A 24,685-nucleotide genomic window follows, 5' to 3' on the forward strand; every position below is an offset into this window, starting at 1 on the left:
AACCGCTGCAAGGTAGAACCCGAACAAACGGGTCCGCCGAGCATGGGCAGACAAATATAACACGACCAAACAGACGAGACAAGACAGATCAGCAAAAATCAAGAACAGAGCGAATGGGGAAGAACAGCTGGAAAGAGAGAGGATCGGGGGCAGAAGGGAGGAGGAGAAGAGAGGAAAGAAAGAAAAAAAAAAGGGGGGGGGGGGCAGGAGCAGGCGATCCTGAGCACTGACCCGCCAAATACCAGTAGGCCTTAGCCAACCACAACACAGCAAATTCAAGAGGGGGATTAGAGGGCTTCCATAGCGTCGGGACACAAGCCCCAGCAGCATTGATCATATGATGGAGGGAAGACTCACGGTAAAAACGAGAAGGTAGATCGGGGTACCTGGGAGATGAAAAAGCGGAGGCTGCACCCTCACGGAGAAGAACAAAGGCAACATGAGATCTCTACCCCAAAAAGCACGGAGCGGGAATGATCGTCTCTTTGGAGTGTTAAGACCGTCGGCATGAACGGAGGCGAAGACAATGGAGTCCATGATCGGAAGCCAGGCCCCTGCGAAAGGGGGGAAGGGAGAAGAGAGTAGAGAAAGAAAGAAAGGAAAGAGGGGGAAAAAAAAAAAAAAAGGGAGAGGTGTGAGAAAGGGGAAAGGAGGAAAAGGTTTTTCTCGGTATGCAACTGAGCTCTCTCGCAGCACTGGGGGTGGGCTACAGTGATCAAACAGCACTGGGGGCGCCCCCAATACTGCCAGAGAGCTCTCCAGCACGCCTCCATCATCTTCTGCAACGAGGTCTTCACCGCGTCTTCTTCTGCCGGGGTCTTCTTACTTCTAGGCCTAGGGCAAACCGACTGTGCATGCCCGCCGGCCACGAGAAAATGGCTGCTTTCAATATTGTGGAAGCAGGCATTTTTCTTGTGACGGTGGGCATGAGCAGTCGGCTTGCCCGAGGCCTAGACGCTGCCGGAAGAAGACGCGGTGAAGCCCTCGTTGCTGAAGAAGATGGAGGCGGCGCTGGAGAGCTCTCCAGCAGCATTGGGGACGCCCCCAGTGCTGTGAGAGAGCTCATTTGCATACCGAGAAAAAAACGGAATTGTAGGCAAATGGCGGCGCAGAGAAGAAAAGGAAAGGTAGGAGACGAATAGCCTTTTATAAGGCTATTCCGACGTGTTAGGGAGAAAAAAATGTGTTTAAAAGATAGGATCCCTTTAAAAAGCCAGTGGGGGTTATTTGTCATCCTCCCCTTTTTTGGCCATACTTTTCATAGACGTACCTATTTTTAGACTAGTTTTACTGTGGTGCTAATTTATGATGTAGGAGAACCTCCTTGTTAAATGTTGTGTATGTGTAATTTAGTTTTGATGCACTTTTTTTTGCGCCATATGTACTTTGCATCTTTTTTTGTGCAAAAAAAGGCGCAAGTGTTTGATTATTGCTTAAACTTGCTCGAGGAAAGCTCTGGGGGCCCACTTACAGTTCAGGCACCCAAATTGCCTTTCTCCAATTTCTTCCACCTCCTGCGAGACATTCTCCCGTACTCTTCCGGTGCTGACACAGGACATGCAGCCTGAGCTTTGCCTGCACAAGCAGCCACATTTATCTGCCTTTATGCTTCCCTTCAATTTTGGCACTACTTTGGGGAATGATTCTACTGATACTACTGTCCTCTCCGACTGTGCCTCGCGGCCGGTGGGCATGTTGCTGTACTGAACTACCAGACACCACAGTTGCAGTGCCACTAACTGTGACCTCTACATACGCCCTACAGTGCCCTCCAACCAGTATCCCATCTTCTCCTCTACTTCAGTTCAGCTCTCCTATTATCCAGGGCTCTGCCCATGGGCTGGAGGGCATTTGTGCCTATTTTGCCCCTTTTTAAAAAACGCACAAATAATAAGGTCAATGTAAAAAGGATTTCCATTTAGGCCACGCCTCCTTTTCTCACCAAAAAGCAAAAGTGGCCAGAGCAGCGTAATGAAAGCAAATATGTAGCAAACTATACATCTAATTAATTATACAATATCAATAATTGTAGAACTTAATTAAAATAACTAATCACTCTATTTTGAAGCTGTGGGCTCCACAGCCCTGGTTATGTTCTCTACATTCATAAGGAAAGCGCTACTCCAGCCCTCTTACCAATGACTGATGTGTGCTATGTAATTGTGCAGATACACTGATGTGAGGAGTGGGAGTGTTCTCTCTATATGGGTACTCCAGGCTCAAGTACTCATTCTTTGCGCTGTGCCTGTGATTGTTCTGGCATCTCAGCAGCTCGCTGGGACGCCATATAATGAGCATGTTGTTGGCGACGATGATCCCCCCTCAGCTCCGCTTGAGGACAACTCTGTTGACTTTTGGCTACCTTCATAGCTCTCGTTGTTTTAGAATTTTGTGACAAATTAGATTTTCTTTTTCCCGACATGTTTAAAATTGGCAAACTGTAAATTTTAATTAAAGGGGTTTTCCCATCCAGTGTGTCAGGACTTCCTGGATCAGATCAGATAATATACAGAGGCTTATACACAATGGACTCAGGGTTAGATGTGTGTCTACACAGAGAGGTAACAGACCTGGCTTTATCAGAACCTGAGATAAGCTGCTGGCAAGAGCTGTGTAATATAGTATGTGAGCATAAATTCATAACAGTCATGAAGCCATGTCATTTACTGGGATAAAAAGTAGCCTATGATGTTTTAATCGAGGTTACAAAGTATCTCTGTGCCAAATTTCATTCAAATCTGTTTAGCCGTTTTTGTGTGATTGAGTAACAAACATCCAAACACACAAACTGTAATATAGTTATAATAATATTATATAATTAATTAATATATAATAATATATAATATAAAACACACAACCTTTCACATTTATAATATTAATAAGATAATATTGGTAGGATAGGATATGAGCAGGAGTAGATTTAAATAAAATTTGCACTGATTCTGGCCTTAATATTAGTGAATCTGCCTGATGCTGGGGCCCCATGTGGCAGAAACGCCTGAATAAGTAATATAAAAGTACTGGTAAAAGACCCACATAGAAACTATTTATTTATTTAGTACTGTGAACAATTTGTTTACAAACTATTAACTATATGTATCTAAAAACCTGTACAATAAGTTTAGATGAAAAATAAACTATGGCTGAATTGCATTTTAAATTTTTTTTGCTAAAATAAAATAACTTACGTGCTAATGTACACTCAGTTGCCAAAAGTCATGGGAAGGTACCGGGTGCGCCGTTAATAGCGGGTCGCCCCTCCGCGAGCCCTTATAACTGCAGCAAGGCGACAAGGCATGGACTCCACGAGGTGTTGGAAGAGTTCTGGAGGGATATTGATCCTCGCAGTCTGCACTGCAGTCCACAATTGGACCTATGTAGTTGGCGCTGAGTCCATGCAGCGAACACTGGTATCCACAGCATCCCATAAATGCTCTATGGGGTTGAGGGTGAGTGGGCACGCCAATCGAGGGTCGTGAGGTCACTGGTGTGTTCATTAAGCCAGTCAGTCCTTTGCCACCAATGAGCGATGACATGTTGCATTGTCCTGTTGGTACACAGCATCCCCATCAGGGAACTCCAACACCAGAAAGGGGTGCAGATGGTCTGCCATAAGTTTCACGTATCGAGCACCAGTCATTGATCCCTGTACCCGGACAATGGGGCCCAATTGTGAACATGGCCCAGACCATGACGGAGCCACCTCCCGCCTGGACACGTCCCTGTTGACATGCAGGATCCATGGCTTCATGGGGCATATGCTACACTCACACACACCCATCAACTCTGTACAACTGGAACCGTGATTCATCAGACCATGCCACATGCGGCCACTGTTCCGTGGTCCAGGGACGATGGTCTTGGGCCCATGCCAGTCTTTGAGCTCTGTGTTGCAGCGTCTGCAAAGGGACATGGATTGGTTGTCGACTGTTGCAGTTCTCGCCATACAGTCCTGGTGAAAATGGGGTCCTGGTGTTCCGCATTCAAATTTGTAGCGATTTGACCCACAAAAGACCGTCGAAAGCCCTGTATGACTCTGCGGAGATGACGTGATGTCCGTTCTTTGAACACTTGTGGTTGACCGGTGCGCCGTTTTACGCGGCTGCCAGTGTTGTCTCTGTCAGTGTCTCCACCTGAGACACTGTTGACCTCGGAAACCCAAATTCCTGGGTAATCTCCAAAATAGTCTTGCATGGATTATCATCCCACATTCAAAGTCACTTAACTCGCGATGTGCTGCCATGTTCATGAGACACCTTTCTGCATCAGACTGCTCAGATATGCTGGCGACACTAGTGCCATAGGTCACACTGTTTTAGCATCATATCCAACACATCCAGCGATGGGACATGCCTTCCCGTGACATTTGACCACAAAGCAGCAGCTACATAAGGGACAACCACCTCATACTAGAAGTCAGCCTACTTTTTGAACATTGAACACAGGATTGTGTGAATGTTGTTGTGCACGTGCCACCAATAAATTTGGGTAGGAGTGAGAAAAATCTTCAGAAATAAGACTTAGATTTATTTGTGGAGATGCTACAAGAAAAGCCCAGGGGCCTTCCATGGTGCTAACATTTATCAAGCCAGATACTCCAGAATTCTGGCATTGCAAGTTCCCAGTATATGGGTTTGCATCTTTGTGGGCCATGCTATGACACACATCTTTAGGCTACATACTGTTTTTGAAAACTGGGTTTGCACACGTACGTGTGCAGAAACATGTTTGTGAAAAAGCTGCACAGGTAACATGGCTATGATGATATCTTTGAGACTCCATGGACCCGCTTATTTCCAAAGGTGAGTCGGGTACAGGATTACAACCTGTCCTAAGTTTTGCCCACCATACATGGACCTGTTAAAATACAGTCATGGGAATGTTAAAAAAAAAAAAAAAAAAAAAAAAAATAAAAAAAAAAAAATGGTAAAAACATGGATAACGCATTGACCGAGCACATGTTCGTGCTTGGTCAATGACCTCATGTCGCTCCCTGTGCAGTAGGGTTTGTCACTGAGGATCAGTTTTATTTAGTGTGTTTCTGCAAAGGAAAACTACATTTTATCAGCAGGTTTCAGCCTCTTATTGTTAAGTAACTTTCCATTTCATTTACCTGATATTTTCTACTTTTGTTTTTTAAAGCTATATTTAGCATTATTTTTTTTTTTTTTTACTTACCACAGAGCAGTGGATTGTGGGATCTTACTAGACACTACTTACACAGTCAGAGGTAGACTGCTAGGTATCCAGACTGACGGCAGGGAGCGGAGATACGCTGCTGTTTCCAAGGGTAGCGATATAGTCTGTAAAAAGATTGTCAGGCAAAGTATTTGCTAGGTTGCTCAACATTTACGGTGAAAAAAACCCCGGCGGTTTGGCACTTCTGATTTTGACGTTCACCGTACAGGAAAAATATCAGCAGACCGGGCATTTTCAGACACAGGGATACTTAGTATGTATATGTTTCACAGTAATTTTCTACTTTTATATGTATTCTAGGGAAAGGAGATGATTTAGAACTTTTATTTGTTTTATTTATTTATTTAAGCTTTTTATTAGCACCCCCCCAGCCACAATAGTAACATTCCTATGACAGGCCTGGGAGCCTTCAATAGGCTCCCGGCTGTCATAGAAACAGGTCGGCTCCTGCGACCTCGCCGCGCAGCAACTGGTCTGCAACTTTACAGGTAAAGGGACCGGCGCCGGAGCTAATTTTAAACTTTGAGGGGGGGGGGAGGGAGGAGACCCTTGATGCCTGAGCGTTAAATTAATAGGATGTTTTACTCAATCAGGGGACGTCCAAATACAGACACTCTACAGCTAAGGTAGCGGATATTACTGCATTGTCTCCATCCTGCGACATCTCGGTGTGCATTGTCTCCATTCTGCGTCATCTCGGTGTGCATTGTCTCTGTCCTGAGACATCTCGGTGTGCATAGCCTTCGTCCTGCGACATCTCGGTGTGCATAGCCTCCGTCCTGAGACATCTCGGTGTGCATTGTCTTTGTCCTGCGACATCTCGGTGTGCATAGCCTCTGTCTTGTGACATCTTGGTGTGCATTGTCTCTGTCCTGCGACATCTCGGTGTGCATATCTTCCGTCCTGCGACATCTCGGTTTACATTGTCTCTGTCCTGCGACATCTCGGTGTGCAGAGCCTCCGTCCTGCGACATCTCGGTGTCCATTGTCTCCGTCTTGCGACATCTCTGTGTGCTTTGTCTCCGTTCCCTGACGTCAGCCAGTACACCACCTTATAACTGAAACCTAAAGAAACTGTAAACACTTATCTATTAATAAAAAAATGAGTTCCAGAATTTTAGCAACTACAAACAGGAAAAAAACCTTAAATGAGGGCAATGTAGTCGGCGCTGATAGTGCAGCTAGACTTGTTGTTGCTAACCCTGGTGAGTCATGGTCTGCGGAGAAGGTCTATCCCCAGGTAACCTCTCCCCAGGAATTCCCTGACTTTATAGAGAGTCTCACTTTGTACTGTTAAGTTTTATTTAATTTTTTTGGCAGGACAATACACTGCGATTGGTACGCCTTGGAAATAAACAATCAGGATTTGTTACTTGGCAGGAAATCTCATGAAAACGCTCCAAACTATAGCTCCCTTCCTCCACGTTTTAGTCTTTTTTCCTCAGCCCACTATGACTCTGTAGTGTCTTTGCCAGTAAATTGAATATGTTGTACAGCGTCTAAATTTAAGCCATGTGTAGCAGCATGTTCTCTCTATCGCCCTTGTCTTTAGGTGGTGGGTATATAATGAAGAGCAAGAAGCAGAAACACAAAAATTGGTCTGCTATGGGTTTGAAAACCACAGCTCAGGGCAACACGGTGGCTCAGTGGTTAGCACTGCAGCCTTACAGCGCTGGAGTCCTGGGTTCCAATGCCGCCAGGAACAACATCTACAAGGAGTTTGTATGTTCTCCTCGTGTTTGCGTGGGGTTCCTCCCATTCTACAAATCCATCATTTTCCTTCCACTTCACAATTATCGGCTACTTTGTGTTGGTCTGTCACTTAAAATCACAATAAAATACATTTAGGTTTCTGATTAACAAAATGTAAAAAAGTTAAGGGGTATGACTACTTTCGCAAGGCGCTATAGATTCATACATTGCAGAATTACGATAGATTTCTTTGCATGATGTGGATTTTTTAGCCTGCAGCTAGATTGGTTTCAGATTTATTGAGGATTTTATTCATCGAATTCAAAGGGCAAGTCAAAATCTCTAACAAATTCCAAGTGTTTGCAAATCCAAACATGAAATAAATCCATAAAACGCTGTTTTGTCCTCCCATGGTGTTCCCATGATAACGCCTCACTGGTCCCTTGCCAGTCTTGGCATGACCGCATCAGTATAGTGCTTTTTAATGCTGCACAGTTGGCAGTTTTCTGTAAGGAACAGAATCGGCCTCCCTTATGGTGGAGTTCCCTGTAACATTTTGCAGAATTGTGGCTACGTGTGGATCTAACCTGAATAAAGCTGAACATGAGCCCGTTTGCTCCGTTGCCACTTTGGGAGTGTGTATCCTGTGATATGTTGCTGCCAGCTGTACCTGTATACTTTGAAAGGAAATGTGTAGGGAGAAAATCTCCAGATACGAGGTTACAATAACTAACAAAGCGTCCGTGGTGTTTTGTAAGTCATGTTGTGAAGCAGTGGTGCTTTCAATGTCCTGAACTCCAGAGCCAGCAGCAGCAGCATGACGTTAGCAAAATCCTTAGCAAGGTCATGCCTAGATTATGACACGCACCCTGCAGCCGCTTTCCTCCCCATCACAATATTTTGTTCTCCAGTAATTGCTCTTAGACGTAAGGGACCTCCAGGACCGGCAGGCATCTGCTAGAGACTGCTCAGGGGGTTATTGTGAGAGCGGACGCTGCCTTCACTATATGGGAAAGCATCGCAAGCCAAGATTTAGTTATACATTGTATGCATGTCCTACAACCACAGTAATAAGATCTTTTTGCTGATTTTTTTTTTAATATAATATTGTAAAAACAATTGGTGCCTTGTGGCAAGTCTTAGAGATAAACTTGCTTTGTTTTATAAGTTTTATATGTATAGCGGTTGATGAGTCACAGACCCAATTTTTTTGTAAAACAGAGAGACTTTGAATTTGGCATGTAGATCTCCAGCGCCGCCTCCATCTTCTTCAGGAACTGTCTCTCTGCGCGTCTTCTTCCGGCGCTGGCTTCAAACATCTACGCATGCACAGTCGGCCCTTCCATTGGGCCTCGGACAGAGCCGACTGCACATGCCCGCGGCCATTGTTTTGCCAGACTTGGTGCAAATTTTAGCACAGGCAGCCAAAAATGTATAGGTTTTGCCTAATATCCTTCAACGTACTTTGGTTTAGGGTTGGCATATAAAACGCCACTCTAAAGATGGTTGTAGACTACCGCGCTGCAACCGGCCTGCTGTGAACTTAAAAGCTTGTAAGATTGTAAGCTCCTGAAAGCAGGGCCCTCAGTCCATCGTGTGAAGTGACTATTTCTTTGTAATGTATCTTTTTGTCTGGCAAAAAACAGATTTGTTGCTGTTCCTCCACCCAAAAGAGTGAAATCCAGATGGAAATTCTACAGACACCTCCAGACCGTTTTAACCACCCACTGAAATGGGTTTTAAAATGAACCATCCGTTTTTGAGGACTTTGGAACCACCATGCTGATGTGAGCCCAGTCTGAGACAAACTAATGCCCATCTCATACCGCTATACTGCGCACAAATATTACAGGAATATAGTGGCCATTCTGCATCCAAATCTACTAGCCATACAGTTCTTGAATAAGACAAACACAGTATCCTCTACTAGTGCAACCATTTACGTGTCCTCCTCTGTGTGTACAACCATTACTATGTATGGAGCAGTAATAAGATACCCATGAACTCCTCTGGGTCCCTAATAGGATTCTGTCTGACAGTGAATTCAGATGGAGTTGTGAAGAATCTTCTTTTTATGTAAGATCCAGGTTGGACCCCCCCCCCCCAAAAAAAAAAAAAAAAAAAAAAAAAAAAAAATTGTGGCATGTTATGTTGGACCTTGCATTAGGTATTGTAATGGAGTCTTAGTATAGCTTTATAGTAAAGAGCTACAGGGAATGTATATTTTGTACAGCCTCAGTGAGGCAAAAGACACTTTGCCAAGACCAGATAATGCTGCCTAATACCGCCATGTAGTAGAAAATAGCATTCAGCATACACCTCTATCCACACTCACACACCTGCTTATATGCAGGAACCAGTTCACATTCTGGTCTTCAGGCAGGAGATGTGATATCTCTTTTAGCTTGGTACCTGGGGAAGCCCTTACTTGTCTAGCAGCGGCTTGTTACATTGAGGGATAGCCTCCAAGGGATGGCAGGCATGGTGCTTCACTGCTGCCGCTCCTCTGTGCACTGCAGACAGGTACACTATAGGTGAATAATTGTATAGAATGATAGGGGAGTGCAGCTCTGGAGCAGTGAGATTTCCCACTACTGTGTCCCCTGTGTCATCGGATCCTTTGTCTTACAAAAAAACAGCTAGAAAGATAACAGGAATGGCATCCTCATATCCTCTGTATCTCGCCTAAGGGTTGAATATATTGTTAGGTACTGCTCTTTAAGAAATTTATCATGGCAGTTTTGTACAGTTACCATATTGTCCTTATAAATCTAGCCTTTCAATAAACTTTTCATAAAACAGTAAAATGTGTACTCGGGAACACTCTTCCTAGCACTTTTGTCTGATGCGAGCTCTGCCTGTACTGTACATTTCTCTCTGAACTGTTGAGTGGAGACTAACTGCCATACACTGCGCACAGTGAGAAGAGGAGAAGCTGCTCTGTAACTCTCTCCTGCTCAGACACAGCCTCATGGGCATATATAGAGAAGTCAACGCACTATTGGCTTTCCCGCTCTGTGTCTTCGGTGAAGAGCCATCAGTGCCGGTACCATAGCTCTTCACTGTCAGAAGGGCGTTTATGACAGTCAGTCAGGGACGCCCTTCCTCACAGCAGCGTCTATAGCATTGTACTGTGAGAGCGGTGCACCTTTCTCCCCTCCTGATAGTGCTCGTCCATAGATGAGTACTGGGGGGGCGTTCCTCACAGCTCAGCATCATCGCTGGGCAGTAAGTAACACCCCCTCTCACAGTACAGAGCTGTAGGCGCTGCTGTGAGGAAGGGCGTTCCTGACTGTAAGAAACGCCCTTCTGACAGTGAAGAGCTACGGTACCGGGACCGATAGCTCTTCAGCGGGGGCACAGAATGGGAAAGCCGATAGTGCGCTGAATTCAGCGCACTGTCAGCTTTCTAGCAGTGTATTAAACCGCATGTGCCCCAGGAGGTGAAAGGTCCTCTTTAAACTGATGTGTGCGCCACCTTATCGTATAGAGAATTTGTTGTAGTTTTGGCTTAATGGACGCCCATAAGACTACTTTACCACTACGGTTCACAGACTGATCATAAAAGATTGGCATGTTGACGCATATAAATAGAAGAAATTGACGTTAAAATAAGAAGTGGTTTTCAGTTTTTTTTTTTTGTTTTTTTTTTGCACAGAAAATTAGAAAAACATGCAAATCCAGCCTTGGGGTGTTATTCATCGAAATATTATGTGATAACATTGTGTTACAGCGAAAACTACTCAGCTAAATAATAACACGCCTGTCCAAATGTGATAAGAAACTGATGAAGAAACACATTCCCCGCCAGTCTATATGTCTGTGATCCACTGCAGAGAATATTCCTGGTTGGCTCATTCACGCAGAGCCCGCTCTATCAGTAGAATGCCAAGTACTCTCTCCCTGGCATGGGGACCATATGGTGAATGTTATCTGAACACAGGGGGCATTTGCAATTTTAGTTTTTCTGTATTATAAGCTATACATGCATGGGTGTTATTTAGTTGTGACTTGTAAGTACGAAATGTATCAATATAGACAAATGTTACTGAGCCTAAATGAAGCAGAAGATAAAGGTGTGACTGTCGTAACCCCGTCCAATGTCATACTCGCAGGCATCCGTTTTGACTCCCATGCCCAGCAGTTCTGGGAAAGGCTAGGGAACTAATTCACTTGTTAATAGTAAATTTCATAGACAGGTACGTGCACAGTTACAGTCATGTCCACTCGGGTACAGTTTTGTTCTTTTAAGGGATCCTATCATTTTTGCTGTGTGTTTAACCCACAGTGCAAAACACTTTGTGCTGTTTTTTCCTACATTGTGTTCTGGATTTCAACTTCACTACCATAATTCTCAGTGGATTAGCCACTGGCGACTTTGCAGCAGAAAATCTGCTATTAGGTTAATTCTAAGATGGCCAAAGAATAACTATAATCGCTCCAGAATATACTAAAATAGAGACTGTTTAATAAATGAAAGGATATAATAGCTGTAGATTAGAAATGGGGGGAGGGGGTCCGTTGCATATTATACGCTGATATACGCCCATCTTGTTCAGTGACCTCCAAAAGTTGCCGAGCATCCTTATGATCCCAGCTGAAACCAACTAGCACGATAGACCATAAGGGTCTTTATACCAACTTAGGAGGTTGGCATTCTGTTTGTGGTGCAAAGAAGTAGGAATACACATGGGCAACTGTGCAAGAAACTTATATACCCTAACAGGGAAATATATACAGAGTGAAGGAATCAGAAAGAGAGAGACTTCCTTACCATATAAGACTAATGTGGATAACAATATATGTAATGTAGGATGGATGGATGGAAAAAAAAAAAAGCTAGCGGGAAAAAAAAAAAAAAAAAAAAAAAAAAAAGCTACCAGAGCCCATTGAAATCAATGGGAGGCTTTTTTTTTTTTTTTTTTTTTTCAGCGTAGAAAATTGCACACCAAATTCCTCACCATTTTCCTCTGTGTGAATGGGCCCTAATTCTAGGGTCCGCTGAGTTGCCACCTGAAAAATGCAGAGAGAAAACACCTGCTTGCAGGACTTTTCTTTCTGCATTTTTCAAGGGGAATGTGGGATGGAATCCCTGTAGGCATGGCAGTCGGCTCTGCCCGAGACCTGAAGAGGATGTTCCTGAAGAAGATGGAGGCGGTGCTGGAGAGTTCTCATGCAGCATTGGGGACGCCCCCAGTGCTGTTTGAGTGCTGGGTCCCGCCCCCAGTGATGCGAGAGAGCTCATTTGCATACTGAAGAAAACCGGGATTTCTACCGAACGGTGGTGCGGAGAAGACATCTAAAGGTAGGAGAAGAATAGTCTTTCTTAAGGCTATTCCGACGTGTTAGGGACAAACAATTCGATCTGAATGATAGGATCCCTTTAATGATCTCACGGAATCTACATTGAAGTCCATGATGCAGATGTGAACATAGCTGACCTGTTTCTTTTTTTTCTCCTTTTGTGGGTTTGCACATGAACCTAGAGAGGATGTTTTCTTTTCTAAAAATACACGTATTGTGTTGTTTTTAGAAAGTGATGGTATGTTGATGTTGAGAGGACTCCAGCATTGCCAACGTTGTGGTTCACCACCAGACTGACCTCAAATAAATGCGACATTAATATATGTAACAATGTATTTCAGAAACCTTTCCTCTACAATAAGTATTCGCACAGGAATGTAGATTTTCATTTTTGATACCCTGTCAGAGAAGCTTTTCCTGCGTTCGCTAAATGTGTGTACGCTGCAAAAGTCATATCTATGTATCTATAAATTTCTTTATAAACTTTTTCTTTTATGTAACATGAATATATTATTTCGTCCTAATGTTAACAGGCATAAATAATTTAGCTTCATCACATCATTGGAGTAATAAAGAAGAATAAGTCAAACAAATACAACACACCCTTACTAAAATTATATGGAGCAGGACTTGCCAGGAATAACAGAATCCATTGTTCTCTAAGGTTACATTCATCGCTCTGTGCTATGTCTAGTTTTACAGCTGTTCTTCATTGAATTTAGTCTTCCATATATCATACACTTATTCTACAGTAGGAAGGCTTTGTGTCATTTTATGACAAGTATAAGCAATTCCTTTTATATTTCCAACTAGTCTCTGCCCGCAACTTCGTCTACAGGTTGTTGGCGTTGATGATCCGCCTATATTCAGCAAATTGCTGCTGTTGTTGGTTCGCCTGCTTCGGCGTTTCGGCAGCTCTCAAGCTGTCCTGCTGCTGACCTTGTTTCTCACACTGTGCCTGTGATTATCCCAGCATCTCAACATCTCCTGGCTGGGACGCCATATAATGCGATGCAGCGATGTCACTGGTATCTAACAAGTGACTACTGAGACCAGCAATTGGCCACATCTGTCCTCCTAACCCCTGCACTTCCAGCCTCAGCAGGTCTTTTAGAAAAGAGGAGGGACATTGTCTAAAGTGAGGATTGAGGGTAATTGTTACCCCCCCCCCCCCCCATTTTACTCCAACCCTGGTCCCTAGTTAGTTTTTCAATTATCGTGTAAAACCCCTTTAGGCTGAGACCCCACGTTGCGGAAACGCAGCTTTTTTTTTTTTTTTATTGCAGTATACATCAGTATATGAGTGTTTAGGAGTGTATTTGTTGGTAGTAAACTCCCTTTAAGGAAAACTTGTTTGGCCAGTAAATGGGAGTTTGCTGTTTTTTCTAAAAATAATGTTTTTTAGGCTATAAGGACGTGTTATTTGTGATCATTTGTTCCCATATGGGTTTGCATTGGATTGTGTGAAAGGCCTTATAAACCATCAACTTGTTATGTCATCATTCAATTCTTGTTCTAGATTGAAACTGATCCTAAGGATATAGATAAGGAAAATAAAACTAAGATGTCTAACTCATTACCTTGAATATTTTAGGACAACCTCCATGTTAGGGAAAATTTCATAAAAGGTTCCCCCCCCCCCCTTTGAACAGAACCATCCTTAAAGTTGTAGACAATGAAAAGTTACAGAGTTGCAAACAAAGCAAGGTGACAATCTTTTTGTTGACAATGGTGACCATGAATGCAGGAACTCGCACGGCTCTGGCCTTTGTCAGACACCCAGCCATGGTTTCCTTATTGTGGTCAGGTTATCTTTCATGAGAAGATAACCCAGTCACAATAAGGACATCATGGCTGGGTTGTTGAGAAATACCAGACCATAGAAAGTTCCTGTATTCATGATCGTATCCATTGGAAATCTCTCAAGACAACAGACTGTCACCATTAAAGAGGACCTTTCATGGTCCGGGGCACAGGCAGTTCTATATACTGCTGGAAAGCTGACAGTGCTCTGAATTCAGCGCACTGTTCACTTTCCTGATCTGTGCTAGCGGTGCCAATATTGTAGCTCTTTACAATCAGAAGGGTGTTCCTGACAGTCAGTCAGGAACGTCCTTCTTCAAAGCAGCACTTATAGCGCTGTACTGTGTGAGTGGGGAGGAACGCCCTCTCCCTCTGCTCACAGTGCTCGTCCATAGACGAGTATTATCCGGAGGGGAGGGGGCGTTCCTCCCCGCTCACACAGTACAGCACTATATGCGCTGCTTTGAAGAAGGGCATTCCTGACAGTCAAAGAGCTATGGTACCGGGACCGAAAGCACTTTACCCAGGGCACAGATCGGGAAAGCCGACAGTGCGCTGAATTCAGAACACTTAAAATCTTTATGTGCCGTCACTCGGTCAAGGAGTTTGGTGCCAGGAAAAGGCTTCTCATAGCCATAGCAAAATAGAAATAAATTTCCTGCACTCAAATTAATGCTTCCAAAATATTGTGAACTTTTATTAACATCCGACAAAAACGTTTCGGTCTTATATAGACCTTCTTCAGTTTGTCGGTGGGGTATAGTGAAAAGTGGAAGCTTGTGAAATGGTCCAGGTCAGAGGGTGCAGTCTGCAGTCACTGCATGCTGCTCAGCCAAGAAATCAAGATCTGAAGAAGGGGTGGAATAATTGTATAGTTCCGATACCCCGAAACGCGTCATTTCTGAATAAATACTTACCTTATATCAAGTCACTTGTCCTTTCTGAGTGAGCGCGATCAGCGACTGTTTTTGGTATTAATTCCAAAAAGATCTTCTATTATATCCCACCGACGGTGTGTCGGAACAGCTGATACGCTGCCAAGATACTCAGCATACAAATTGGAGTGCATATACTCTTATGACGAAAACATCACCGAATTCTCATAAAGATCTATAAGAAGCGCGGTTCGTCTTGAATATCTTTTCAATTTAGCTTTAAAACTCTGTAAAATTGTTAAATTGTTGACAAATTTAAATATATTTATGCCCATAGAAAAACTGCTTGAGGCTGAGGCCCCCCGGTGCGGAAATGCAGCTTCTTTTGTTGCAGATTTTGCTGCGGTTTTTTGAGCCAAAGTCAAAAACAGCTTTAGAAGGAATGGAGAATATATAGGAAGTTCTTATTCTTCTCCCTTCTACTCCATCTACTTCTGGCTTTGGCTCAAAAAAACCGCAACAAAATCTGCAACAAAAGAAGCTGCGTTTCTGCAACGTGGGGCCTCCGCCTTAGGCTAAAGCTCCACATTGCAGAAAAGCTGCTTTTTTTTTTTTTTTGCTGTTTTTAGCAGAAGGGAGATGTACAAGTTCTTCCTTTTATATTTTACATTCTTTTTAGAGCCACTCTTGGGATTGGTTCGAAAAAACTTCTCCAAAAACAGCTTTTTCCGCAATGTAGGGCCTTCTTCATACAGTGATACATTTTAATGACTGCATTTTGTACTGGAGCATATGGGTTATAACTCCGGGGTAATATAAGGTTGGCTGCTTTTACTCTCTATATCCAGTGTTGTCCTACATGACAAAATGATGTACTCGCAGATTCCTTGTTCCTTCTTTACATTGCAATACTTGCAACATTGTAACAGGTTTATCATTTGACTTTTGGTAGATGGATTTGTGAATCCACTGGTGGAACTGTCTGCGAAGCAGGTGGCATTTCACATTCCATTCGAAGTGGTCGAAAAGGTGTACCCGCCTGTACCAGAGCAGCTACAACTACGAATCGCATTCTGGAGCTTCCCGGAGAATGAGGAGGATATAAGGTGAGATCATCACACATCATACATGTGTTTGTTTGGTAGATGTATTATTCCAAATACATCCTGAGGTTTGGGTTATGCTGTGAATTCTACAGTGATGATCAATCTACACTACATTGCCTTTTATTTCATGGCTGGTGTCACAAGCGATCTGGTCCAGGTAAGGTTTCCTGGCTGAGTAAACAATTGAAAATTCTTTGGCTGTGAACCAAAGGGGCGATTAAATTGAAACAAAAAGAATGTGTAAATATCCCCAAAAGTGTGTATATATTGTTATGTATGTATGTATGTATGTATGTATGTGTGTGTATTACAGAAAGAAAGTGAGATTTTTATACACACAAACTGGGCAGATCTAGATAACTATATACACTTATACAAGTCCCTCTCTAATCTTTCTCTTGCTGCAAATTGAACATATAATTGTTGGAAAGCATAAAACATCCTATGTGGTCCATGTGTTGGGAAAGCCGCTTCAGTTTAGTCTCTGTGTCCCTTCGCTAAGCACCTCCTGTACATTATTGACATCAGGGATGAGGTGACTGTGAGGGGGCATTCACATGGAGGAAGTTGGCGCTGATTCTGGCACGATAACTCACGGCAGAATCAGCTCTGAGAAAAACGCTTCCCATCGATTTCAATGTGTACTGGATGGAAAACGGTACACATTGAAGTCAATGGGAGACTATTTTTTTCACCACTGATTCTGCTGCGAGTTATCGTGTCAGAATCAGCGCCTAACTTCCTCTATGTGAATGCCCCCTGAGGGGGAGATGTGAGTCACACCCAGGTGGCAGGAATAATGGACAGGACAACTTTAGTGAAATACAGAGGGGCGCCGAAAGGGATTGTGTCATCCCGCACATGATGGGTCCTGTTTATTGTAGAAAAACAACCTGACAGGTTCCCTTTAATGTAACATCTCGCCTCAGCATTTTGGAAAATGCCATGAAGAATGTCTTAAGTGTTTTTCAGAAAAACACTGCGTGAAAGCAACCTTAATGAAACACATGAAACCTCTAACAGAACATTGAATTGCCGTCGTTGGCCCCCCAATAGTTGCAAGTTATTGTAACAAGTCAGCAACTTTACTTATGACTCTTCAGGTTTGAAAAGTAACAACTAAAATGTCCACGTCCTCAGCGCCAAAAAAAAACTTGTGATTTTGTGCAAGCTGATTATTTTGGTTATTATAGCCGTTCTGTTATTGGAAGCGTGTGCCGTCAGATACTTCACAGGATAACTTCTATGCCAACAAAAAGAATGTTTGGCGACTAAAATTAGGAAGAAAACTACCAAGTAATTCCTCAAATGCTAGATTTTTTATTTATTTTTTTGACAAACATTTTTGGCATTTTGTTCTTGGATTTTTTTTATTGCGCCAGACACTTTGACACATAGGATCTTTACAAGAAACAATTAAGAAAATGCAGTCTTCTTCTTCAACAGGTTGTACTCTTGTTTAGCAAACGGTAGTGCTGATGAATTCCAAAGGGGAGAACAGCTGTTTCGTATGAGAGCCGTGAAGGACCCTCTACAGATAGGTAAGAGCTGGGAAGTTGCCTTAGGGGCCTTTGAGGGGGCATTCACACAGAGTAACGCAGCGCTGATTCTTCTACGATAACTTGCGTAAAAATCAGCGCTGCAAAACAGAATCCCATTGACTTCAATGGGTTCCATTTAACGCGCATAACACATTGAAGTCGATGGAAGGCTTTTTAACCCATTGATTTCAAGGTGTTACGCACGTTAAATGGAACCCATTGAGGTCAGTGTGATTCTGTTTTGCAGCGGTGATTCATATGCAAGTTATCGTGCAAGAATCAGCGCGGCGTTATGTGGACATATAACATGGTTTTATAAGGAAAGCGCAGTTTACTGTAACTTATTATCTGCACTGTGGTATATTAGAGCTATGAGCTGGGGCACAGAGTTGGTGCTTCCCAACCTTCCTCTGTGATGTATGTTGTAATACATACCACCACACTGTTCCTGTCCTTTTTTGCCAACTGCACAGATGGCTCTGCTGCTCTCTAATGCATAGAGGTCAGTCAATGAGAGCTGTCTTACATTAACCGAAGATCTTCAAGACAATGTATTCCCTTAGTACATTTTTAATCATGCATTTATTTCTTTAATTTAAACCAGATACTAATAAATCTTGTTTGACTGCCAGCGGCATTTAGATGTGTGCTTTATAGAAAGCACATTAACCATAGATACAGTAGACTGGTGATGAAAGAGCAGGACAAGTAAGAGGAAATAGGCTTGATGAATCTCCCCTATTAACTTTTACAGGAGAGTTCGAGTTCTAGGCATGAACGCTGCAGAGGATAGGGAGGAGGTATTATCAATGGTGGATGCTACGTTATGTGTATAGAAGTTCTGACTTTCAGCGTAACCCTCCTTGTGGTGATATTGACCTGATCTCTACAGAACAGGAAGTGTCAGACCCAGTGGTCAGCAGGCAAACTGCAAGATTTTCTAATAAATTTGAAAACGTACATATTTGTAAAAATTAGTAAAAAAGATAAATAAATTACAAAACATTTACTGCCAATGTATTCCCTGTAATTTTGGCTTATCTACTAGACATAAGGCCAATAAAGGGATTCTATCATTAAAAAAAAAAAAAAATCGCATTTTTTCCTCGATCACACGTAGGAATACCCTTAAGAAAGGCTATTCTTCTCCTACCTTTAGATGTCTTCTGCTCGCCGCCATTCGGTATAAATCCCGGTTTTCGTCGATATGCAAATGAGTTCTCTCACAGCACTGGGGGCAGTTCTCAGCACTCAAACAGCACTAGGCACGTCCCCAATGCTGCGAGAGAAATATCCAGCGCAGCCTCCATCTTCTTCAGGAACGGCCTCTCTGCGCGTCTTCTTCCGGAGTTGGATTCCAACTTCTACGCGTGTGCAGTCGGCTCTGCCATTGGGACTCGGACAGAGCCGACTACACTTGTGTGCGGCTATTTTTTTGTGTGGCTGCTTTCCCCAGCTTACTGTGTAAGCGGCCACAAGAAAATGGCCGCTTACACCAGGCGGGCATGCGCAGTCTGCTCTGCCCGAAGCCTGACGGCTGAGCTTGACTGTGCATGCATAGAAGTTTGAACCCAGCTCTGGGCCACAAGGTGGCTCAGTGGTTAGCACTGCAGCCTTGCAGCACTGGAGTCCTGGTGTTCAAATCCCGCCATGGGCAAAAAACCATCTGCAAGGAGTTTGTATGTTCTCCCCGTGTTTGCATGGATTTCCATCCCATATTCCAAAAAAAAGACATACTGATAGGGAAAAATGTACATTGTGAGCTCTATGTGGGGTTCACAATCTACATTTAAAAAAAAAAAAAAAAAAGTTTGAACCCAGCTCTGCTGGAGATTTCTCTTGCTGTTTGAGCGCTAGGGACCGCCCCCAGTGCTGCGAGAGAACTCATTTGCATACAGACGGAAACCGAGATCTCTACGGAACGGCGGCATGGAGAAGACATCTAAAGGCAAGAGAAGAATAGCCTTTCTTAAGACTTCCTACGTCTGATCGAGAAAAAAAATGTGATTTTAATGGTAGAGTCCGTAACATAACTGGTCTGTACATAAATGAACACATGTTTCATGTAAAAGTCCAATAGTGATGATTTACTGAGCAATTGTAATCATTCTGTCTTTTTAGGTTTCCACTTGAGTGCCACTGTGGTACCCCCACAAATGCTGTCCCCAAAAGGTGCCTACAATGTGGCGGTGATGTTTGACCGTTGCCGGATCACATCGTGCAGCTGTACCTGTGGAGCGGGAGCGAAGTGGTGCTCCCATGTCGTGGCCCTCTGTCTCTTTAGGATACACAATGTTAGTGACTCTGTTCCTTTGCTCTGTATCATGTAATGTGATGTTTGTGCCTTTGAGATTTCAACATCAATAGGATACAATTAAAAAAAACTGGAAATAGATGACACATCCATCACAGTAACCAATCTTGTAACCACATTGCATTGCTTAGAGTGACATCTGATCAGTTTTACTCCAGTAAATCTGCTAGACTGAGATTGTGTAGTCACATCTGGGAGTTACCTGCGCGGCATCCATGCCAGGTTTTCCTGATGTTTTTTGATTCATCCCATAGACGCTGCTTTGGTTGCAGACAGTATGTATACAGATGGTTCTGGGAAACAGATAAAACACAAGTGTGATGTAATATAATTAGAAAATCTGTATTCACAGTCCTAAATTGTATATATGTGCGGGGTGAGATGACAAAAGGTTTGCTTCTTGGTTAAACACTAAGCACCAGCCATATCTTGGTGTAAGGAGTAATCTGTGCAACACCAACACCATTATACATGTAGGTCATTGTTCTTCGTAAGTCATACTTCCCATATTACATTATCCCTTTTATGTTTGATATCTGTGTGCTTTATCGTATCCCATAAAATCTTAAAATGACATTTCCCATAGGCATCAGCAGTGTGTTTGCGAGCTCCAGTTTCTGAATCCTTATCTCGGCTACAGAGGGATCAGCTGCAGAAGTTTGCCCAGTATCTGATCAGTGAGCTGCCACAACAGGTGGGTATCTTACAAGCAGGTATCACTGGTAAGGCTAGGTTCACACTTGCGTTGTTATCTCCATAGTATATAATCTTTAATGGGGTCAGCCTGGTATCCATCGGTTCTGTCATCTGATTTTCGTCGAAGTCCCCTACAGAGGACTCAGATGTGAACCTAGTCTAGGTGATAGCTATGAGTATAGGAAACTCACTAAGGCCCCGTTCAAGCAGGGAGTGTAAGGGCGGATTTTCGCACCGAGAGTGATGAGGTGAGCCGCATCACTCTCGGGCCAAAATGCGCCTGCCACGACTGTCGTGGCTTCCCCTTCCGGAGTAGGCCCAAATGAATGGGTCGACTCCGGAGGTTGCTGCCGCGAGGCGGACACTGTGGCTCAAGGAGCCGCTGAATCCACCTGAAGAAAGGGCAGCTCGCTTCTTTTTTCCGTGAGCGGCATGTTGCCGCTAGCGGTCTCTATAGACCACCATTGTGAGGGGGCGGATTATGATGTGGATTCCGTGCCATAATCCGCCTCCTCTGTGCCCGTGTGAACTAACCATAAGTCTCTTTATTCAGATCCTGCCCACTGCTCAGCGTCTTCTGGATGAATTACTGTCTTCACAGTCAACTGCCATTAACACAGTGTGTGGCGCCCCAGGTAGGTGTGATCCTCCACATTGTTCATTATACTGATGCCCTGTCTGTCTTGTGGATGTGTAAAGCCTGTTCATCTGTCATTTTCTTTTTAGGAGTATCCTGTATCTACCATACATGTTTACATAAGCTCGTGTTCTAGATCTTCTGTTTTTTTTACGTCACTTTACCTTGTGTAATTTTCTGCCCACATACCATGAACTATAGATGGCAATGGTCAGGTGCATCATGTCCATTGTTACAAGGCCATGTTCCAGATCATTCCCATTCAAATGCTTGGGGGACAAACCACAATACTAAGCATGGCCACTATACAGTGTACAACACTATTCTTGGTAAACTGTGAAGAGACCACAGTGGCAGTATTCAGAAAATTACAAAAAGAATATTCACAAGGCGACAAAAAGTTTACATGAACCTTTTAAGGATTCCAGCTATTTTTCCATAGTAGCTCTATATTCTCAGGTTCACATTTCTGTTATTACAGTCTGCTGCTCTCCTCTGACAATAGGATAAGAGCAACAGACATAAAGGGCGATTTCTTCCATCCTATTAATTTACTTTTGAAACAAAAGAACAAGTTCTGTAAGAACAGAAATGTGGGTTTACAGGCATGAAGAATAATCCTTATACTGACAATTCTATTAGTTTGTTATATTACTCTGTTGTGACTCTTTATGTGTTATAAGGAACAGAGTATTGGAAGGAGTTTTTAACCAGGGAAGTGGGGCTTGTATATTCAACATGCATTTCATGTACGGTATAATCTAGACTATACGTGCTGTTTCATCTACTTACATGCTTGATATTGGTAAGCTTATTGAAGACTTTTTGATACAGACCCCACAGCAGGACCCTCTGCCTCTGATCAGAGCACTTGGTACCTGGATGAATCCACTTTAAGTGACAACATAAAGAAGACTCTTCACAAGTTTTGTGGCCCCTCCCCTGTTGTTTTCAGGTACAGTTATTTGATACAGCTCATACTTCACTGTATATTATCTATATTTAGAATTGGATTTGTAGTTAATGATGCACTCCACAATTTAGTATCACAATGGCCACTAACTCTTACACAAATATTTAAGGAATCCTATAATTGGATACCCTTTTTTTTTCCTCCCTAACACATAGGAATAGCCTTAAGAAAGGCTTAGATGTCTTTTCCGTGCCGCCATTCAGTAGAAATCCCGTTTTTCATCGGTATGCAAATGAGTTCTCTCACAGCACTGGGGGTGGTCCCTAGCGCTCAAACAGCACTGGGGGCGTCCCCAATGCTGCGAGAGAAATCCCCAGCGCCGCCTCCATCGACTTGTTCGCCTCCCTTTAATGGTGAATGTGCCCAGTAACCGTGTCTTTCAATTGTGTTTTGTCTTCCTCAACAGTGATGTCAATTCTATGTATCTATCATCTACTGAGCCTCCTGCTGCAGCAGAATGGGCCTGTCTCCTCCGCCCTCTAAGAGGAAGGGAACCAGAGGGCATCTGGAACCTCTTGTCCATTGTTCGGGAGATGTTCAAAAGACGGGACACAAATGCAGCCCCTTTATTGGAAATCCTTACTGAACAGTGTCTGACCTATGAGCAGGTATATATTGTGACTTGTTAGGGAGATCTTGACATTTTATCTTTTAGGCCTTGTTCAGATGCGGCAGATTTGTTTCAGACTTTGCTGTAAAATCAGCCAAATTGTGAACGTAATTCTACTACTGTCTGACCACAGCAGGATGCATATTTTCTTCGTATGGGTCTTTACCAGTGATAAGGGGCTAAGCTGCAGTGGGGAGGTCAGGCCACTACACAGTGTACAGAGCTGTTTGCTTACTTCTTACTCTGTGCACATATGATATGATTGGGGAGGGTCCAGGGCATTGAATTCCAGCGGATCTGATATTGACTATCTATCCTATGGGAATTTTTTTCTCTTCTAGAGGTAGAAAAATGGTAAAATTTTGCTTCTTTTATCTAAAACAGAATTGTTATCATGTATGCTAAGGCACACGCTCAATAGTTTTTCTATTTATTCTGATTTTAACAAAAAATAGACGTGTTTTTATAGTCATCAAGGCTTTTTTTAAGGATCTATAGTGGCTTTGTAAATTGACCAGTAGTAGCATACAACAAGACTTTAAACTGCTTATGCTATCACTGTTGAGGCTCCCTGCTAGTAGAGCACGGCTCCGAAGTAGAAGGTGAAAGGAGAGGCTGGCAGGGGGAGCAGCTTCAGCACAGTGGGATTCACAGGTTACTTTAATTTCACTATGATCATTAAATTTTGCTGATCACAATGATAATAAAGTAACTAAAATCTTCCCTTATCATAGAGGAAATCCCTGACTATAACTCTTGCAGAAGAGGGGCCTTGCGAAGCCTCTTAAACAGAGGGGGAGTTATCATAGTTGTTTGACTTAAATAATAATGAAATAATAATTTTTTTGTAACAAGTCTTAATTACTACAGTAAAGGCCGAATTCAGTTGTGTTCATTCTGAGAAACATGGTCTGTGTGACCGACACATTTTGCAGACCGCAATGGCTCATCGGAACAGAACTCAGAGCATTATACTGATTTTTGATGCTTCAAGTTCCCAAAGTACTGTGGGTGTACAGTCTCCTATTGAAATAACTGTGGTGTCTGAATGAGCTCCAAGCTGTATCTGCTGTGTTCCTAAATACAAAGGAACACGTATGAGGCATTTCTGTCCTCAGGACAGCGGACTAAACTTTCCATAGTGTTTAGTTCAGAAAAGTTGCCTTGCTGTGCCAGGTGACTTGCCCCAGAGATAACTTTTTCTAACCTTTGTCAGGGTCTGGGGTTGCTAGGTGGGGTGGCATAGACACACAAGTCCAGCTTCTTTTAGTCCAAAACAAAGGTAGAGTCTATTTTCACTCAAAAAGATAGTGCAACAACAAAAGGAAACAATACAAAAATAAATACCTGCCTTGCTAGGCTCTAACTAAACATAGAATAGGTTACCTCACCTAGAATCACAGAAATCCAAAAGCCAGTAGAATCATTCAGGACACAGCTCCAAAAGATATGACCTCTTTCTTTGGCTCTCCAGCCAAACTCTGCCAAAGTGTTGCTGCTGGAGATGGCTTCTTAAGCTTCCTTGACGAGGAGACTCTCTGCAGCTGAGTCGCTGCTGGAACATCCCCAAAGTGTGGACTGGAGATAAGATAAGATAATCCTTTAATAGTCCCACAATGGGGAAATTTCAGTGATACAGTTTCATAGATGGTACAGTAGTATATAACAAGAGAGAAAACACGTACAAGCTCATGGCAGATAGAGAAATCCTAGGAATCAGAGCAACTAAAAAGAAAGAAACAAAGACACACTGCAGGATCCTTTAGTTCTCTGTGTGAAGTGATGTTAATAATACAGCCCGACCGTGGTTGGAGGACACGAGGAGGGGGTCACAGCATGTAGATATAACAGGCAAAAAATGTTTTTTTGCAGAGGTGGGGGACATATGCAGCTATCATGATAACATGTGGCAGTTCCTTTGGTAGGTAGTGAGAT

General features: G+C 43.1%; 1 protein-coding gene across 3 annotated transcripts in view; it reads left to right on the forward strand.

The window, feature by feature from the left end:
• Nucleotides 1-24,685, forward strand: part of ZSWIM8 (zinc finger SWIM-type containing 8) — a 56,712-nt gene that overhangs the window by 2,907 nt on the left and 29,120 nt on the right. For all 3 annotated transcript variants that reach the window (XM_075258045.1, XM_075258046.1, XM_075258047.1), the window contains exons 2-8: nucleotides 15,826-15,979; nucleotides 17,426-17,520; nucleotides 19,642-19,814; nucleotides 20,421-20,528; nucleotides 21,084-21,165; nucleotides 22,002-22,122; nucleotides 22,547-22,748. In XM_075258045.1, the coding sequence (XP_075114146.1) occupies nucleotides 15,826-15,979; nucleotides 17,426-17,520; nucleotides 19,642-19,814; nucleotides 20,421-20,528; nucleotides 21,084-21,165; nucleotides 22,002-22,122; nucleotides 22,547-22,748 (935 nt within the window). The remainder of the gene's footprint in view (nucleotides 1-15,825; nucleotides 15,980-17,425; nucleotides 17,521-19,641; nucleotides 19,815-20,420; nucleotides 20,529-21,083; nucleotides 21,166-22,001; nucleotides 22,123-22,546; nucleotides 22,749-24,685) is intronic.

Source organism: Leptodactylus fuscus, chromosome 10 (assembly GCF_031893055.1).
Source record: "Leptodactylus fuscus isolate aLepFus1 chromosome 10, aLepFus1.hap2, whole genome shotgun sequence".
In the NCBI taxonomy this organism is placed as follows: Eukaryota; Metazoa; Chordata; class Amphibia; order Anura; family Leptodactylidae; genus Leptodactylus; species Leptodactylus fuscus.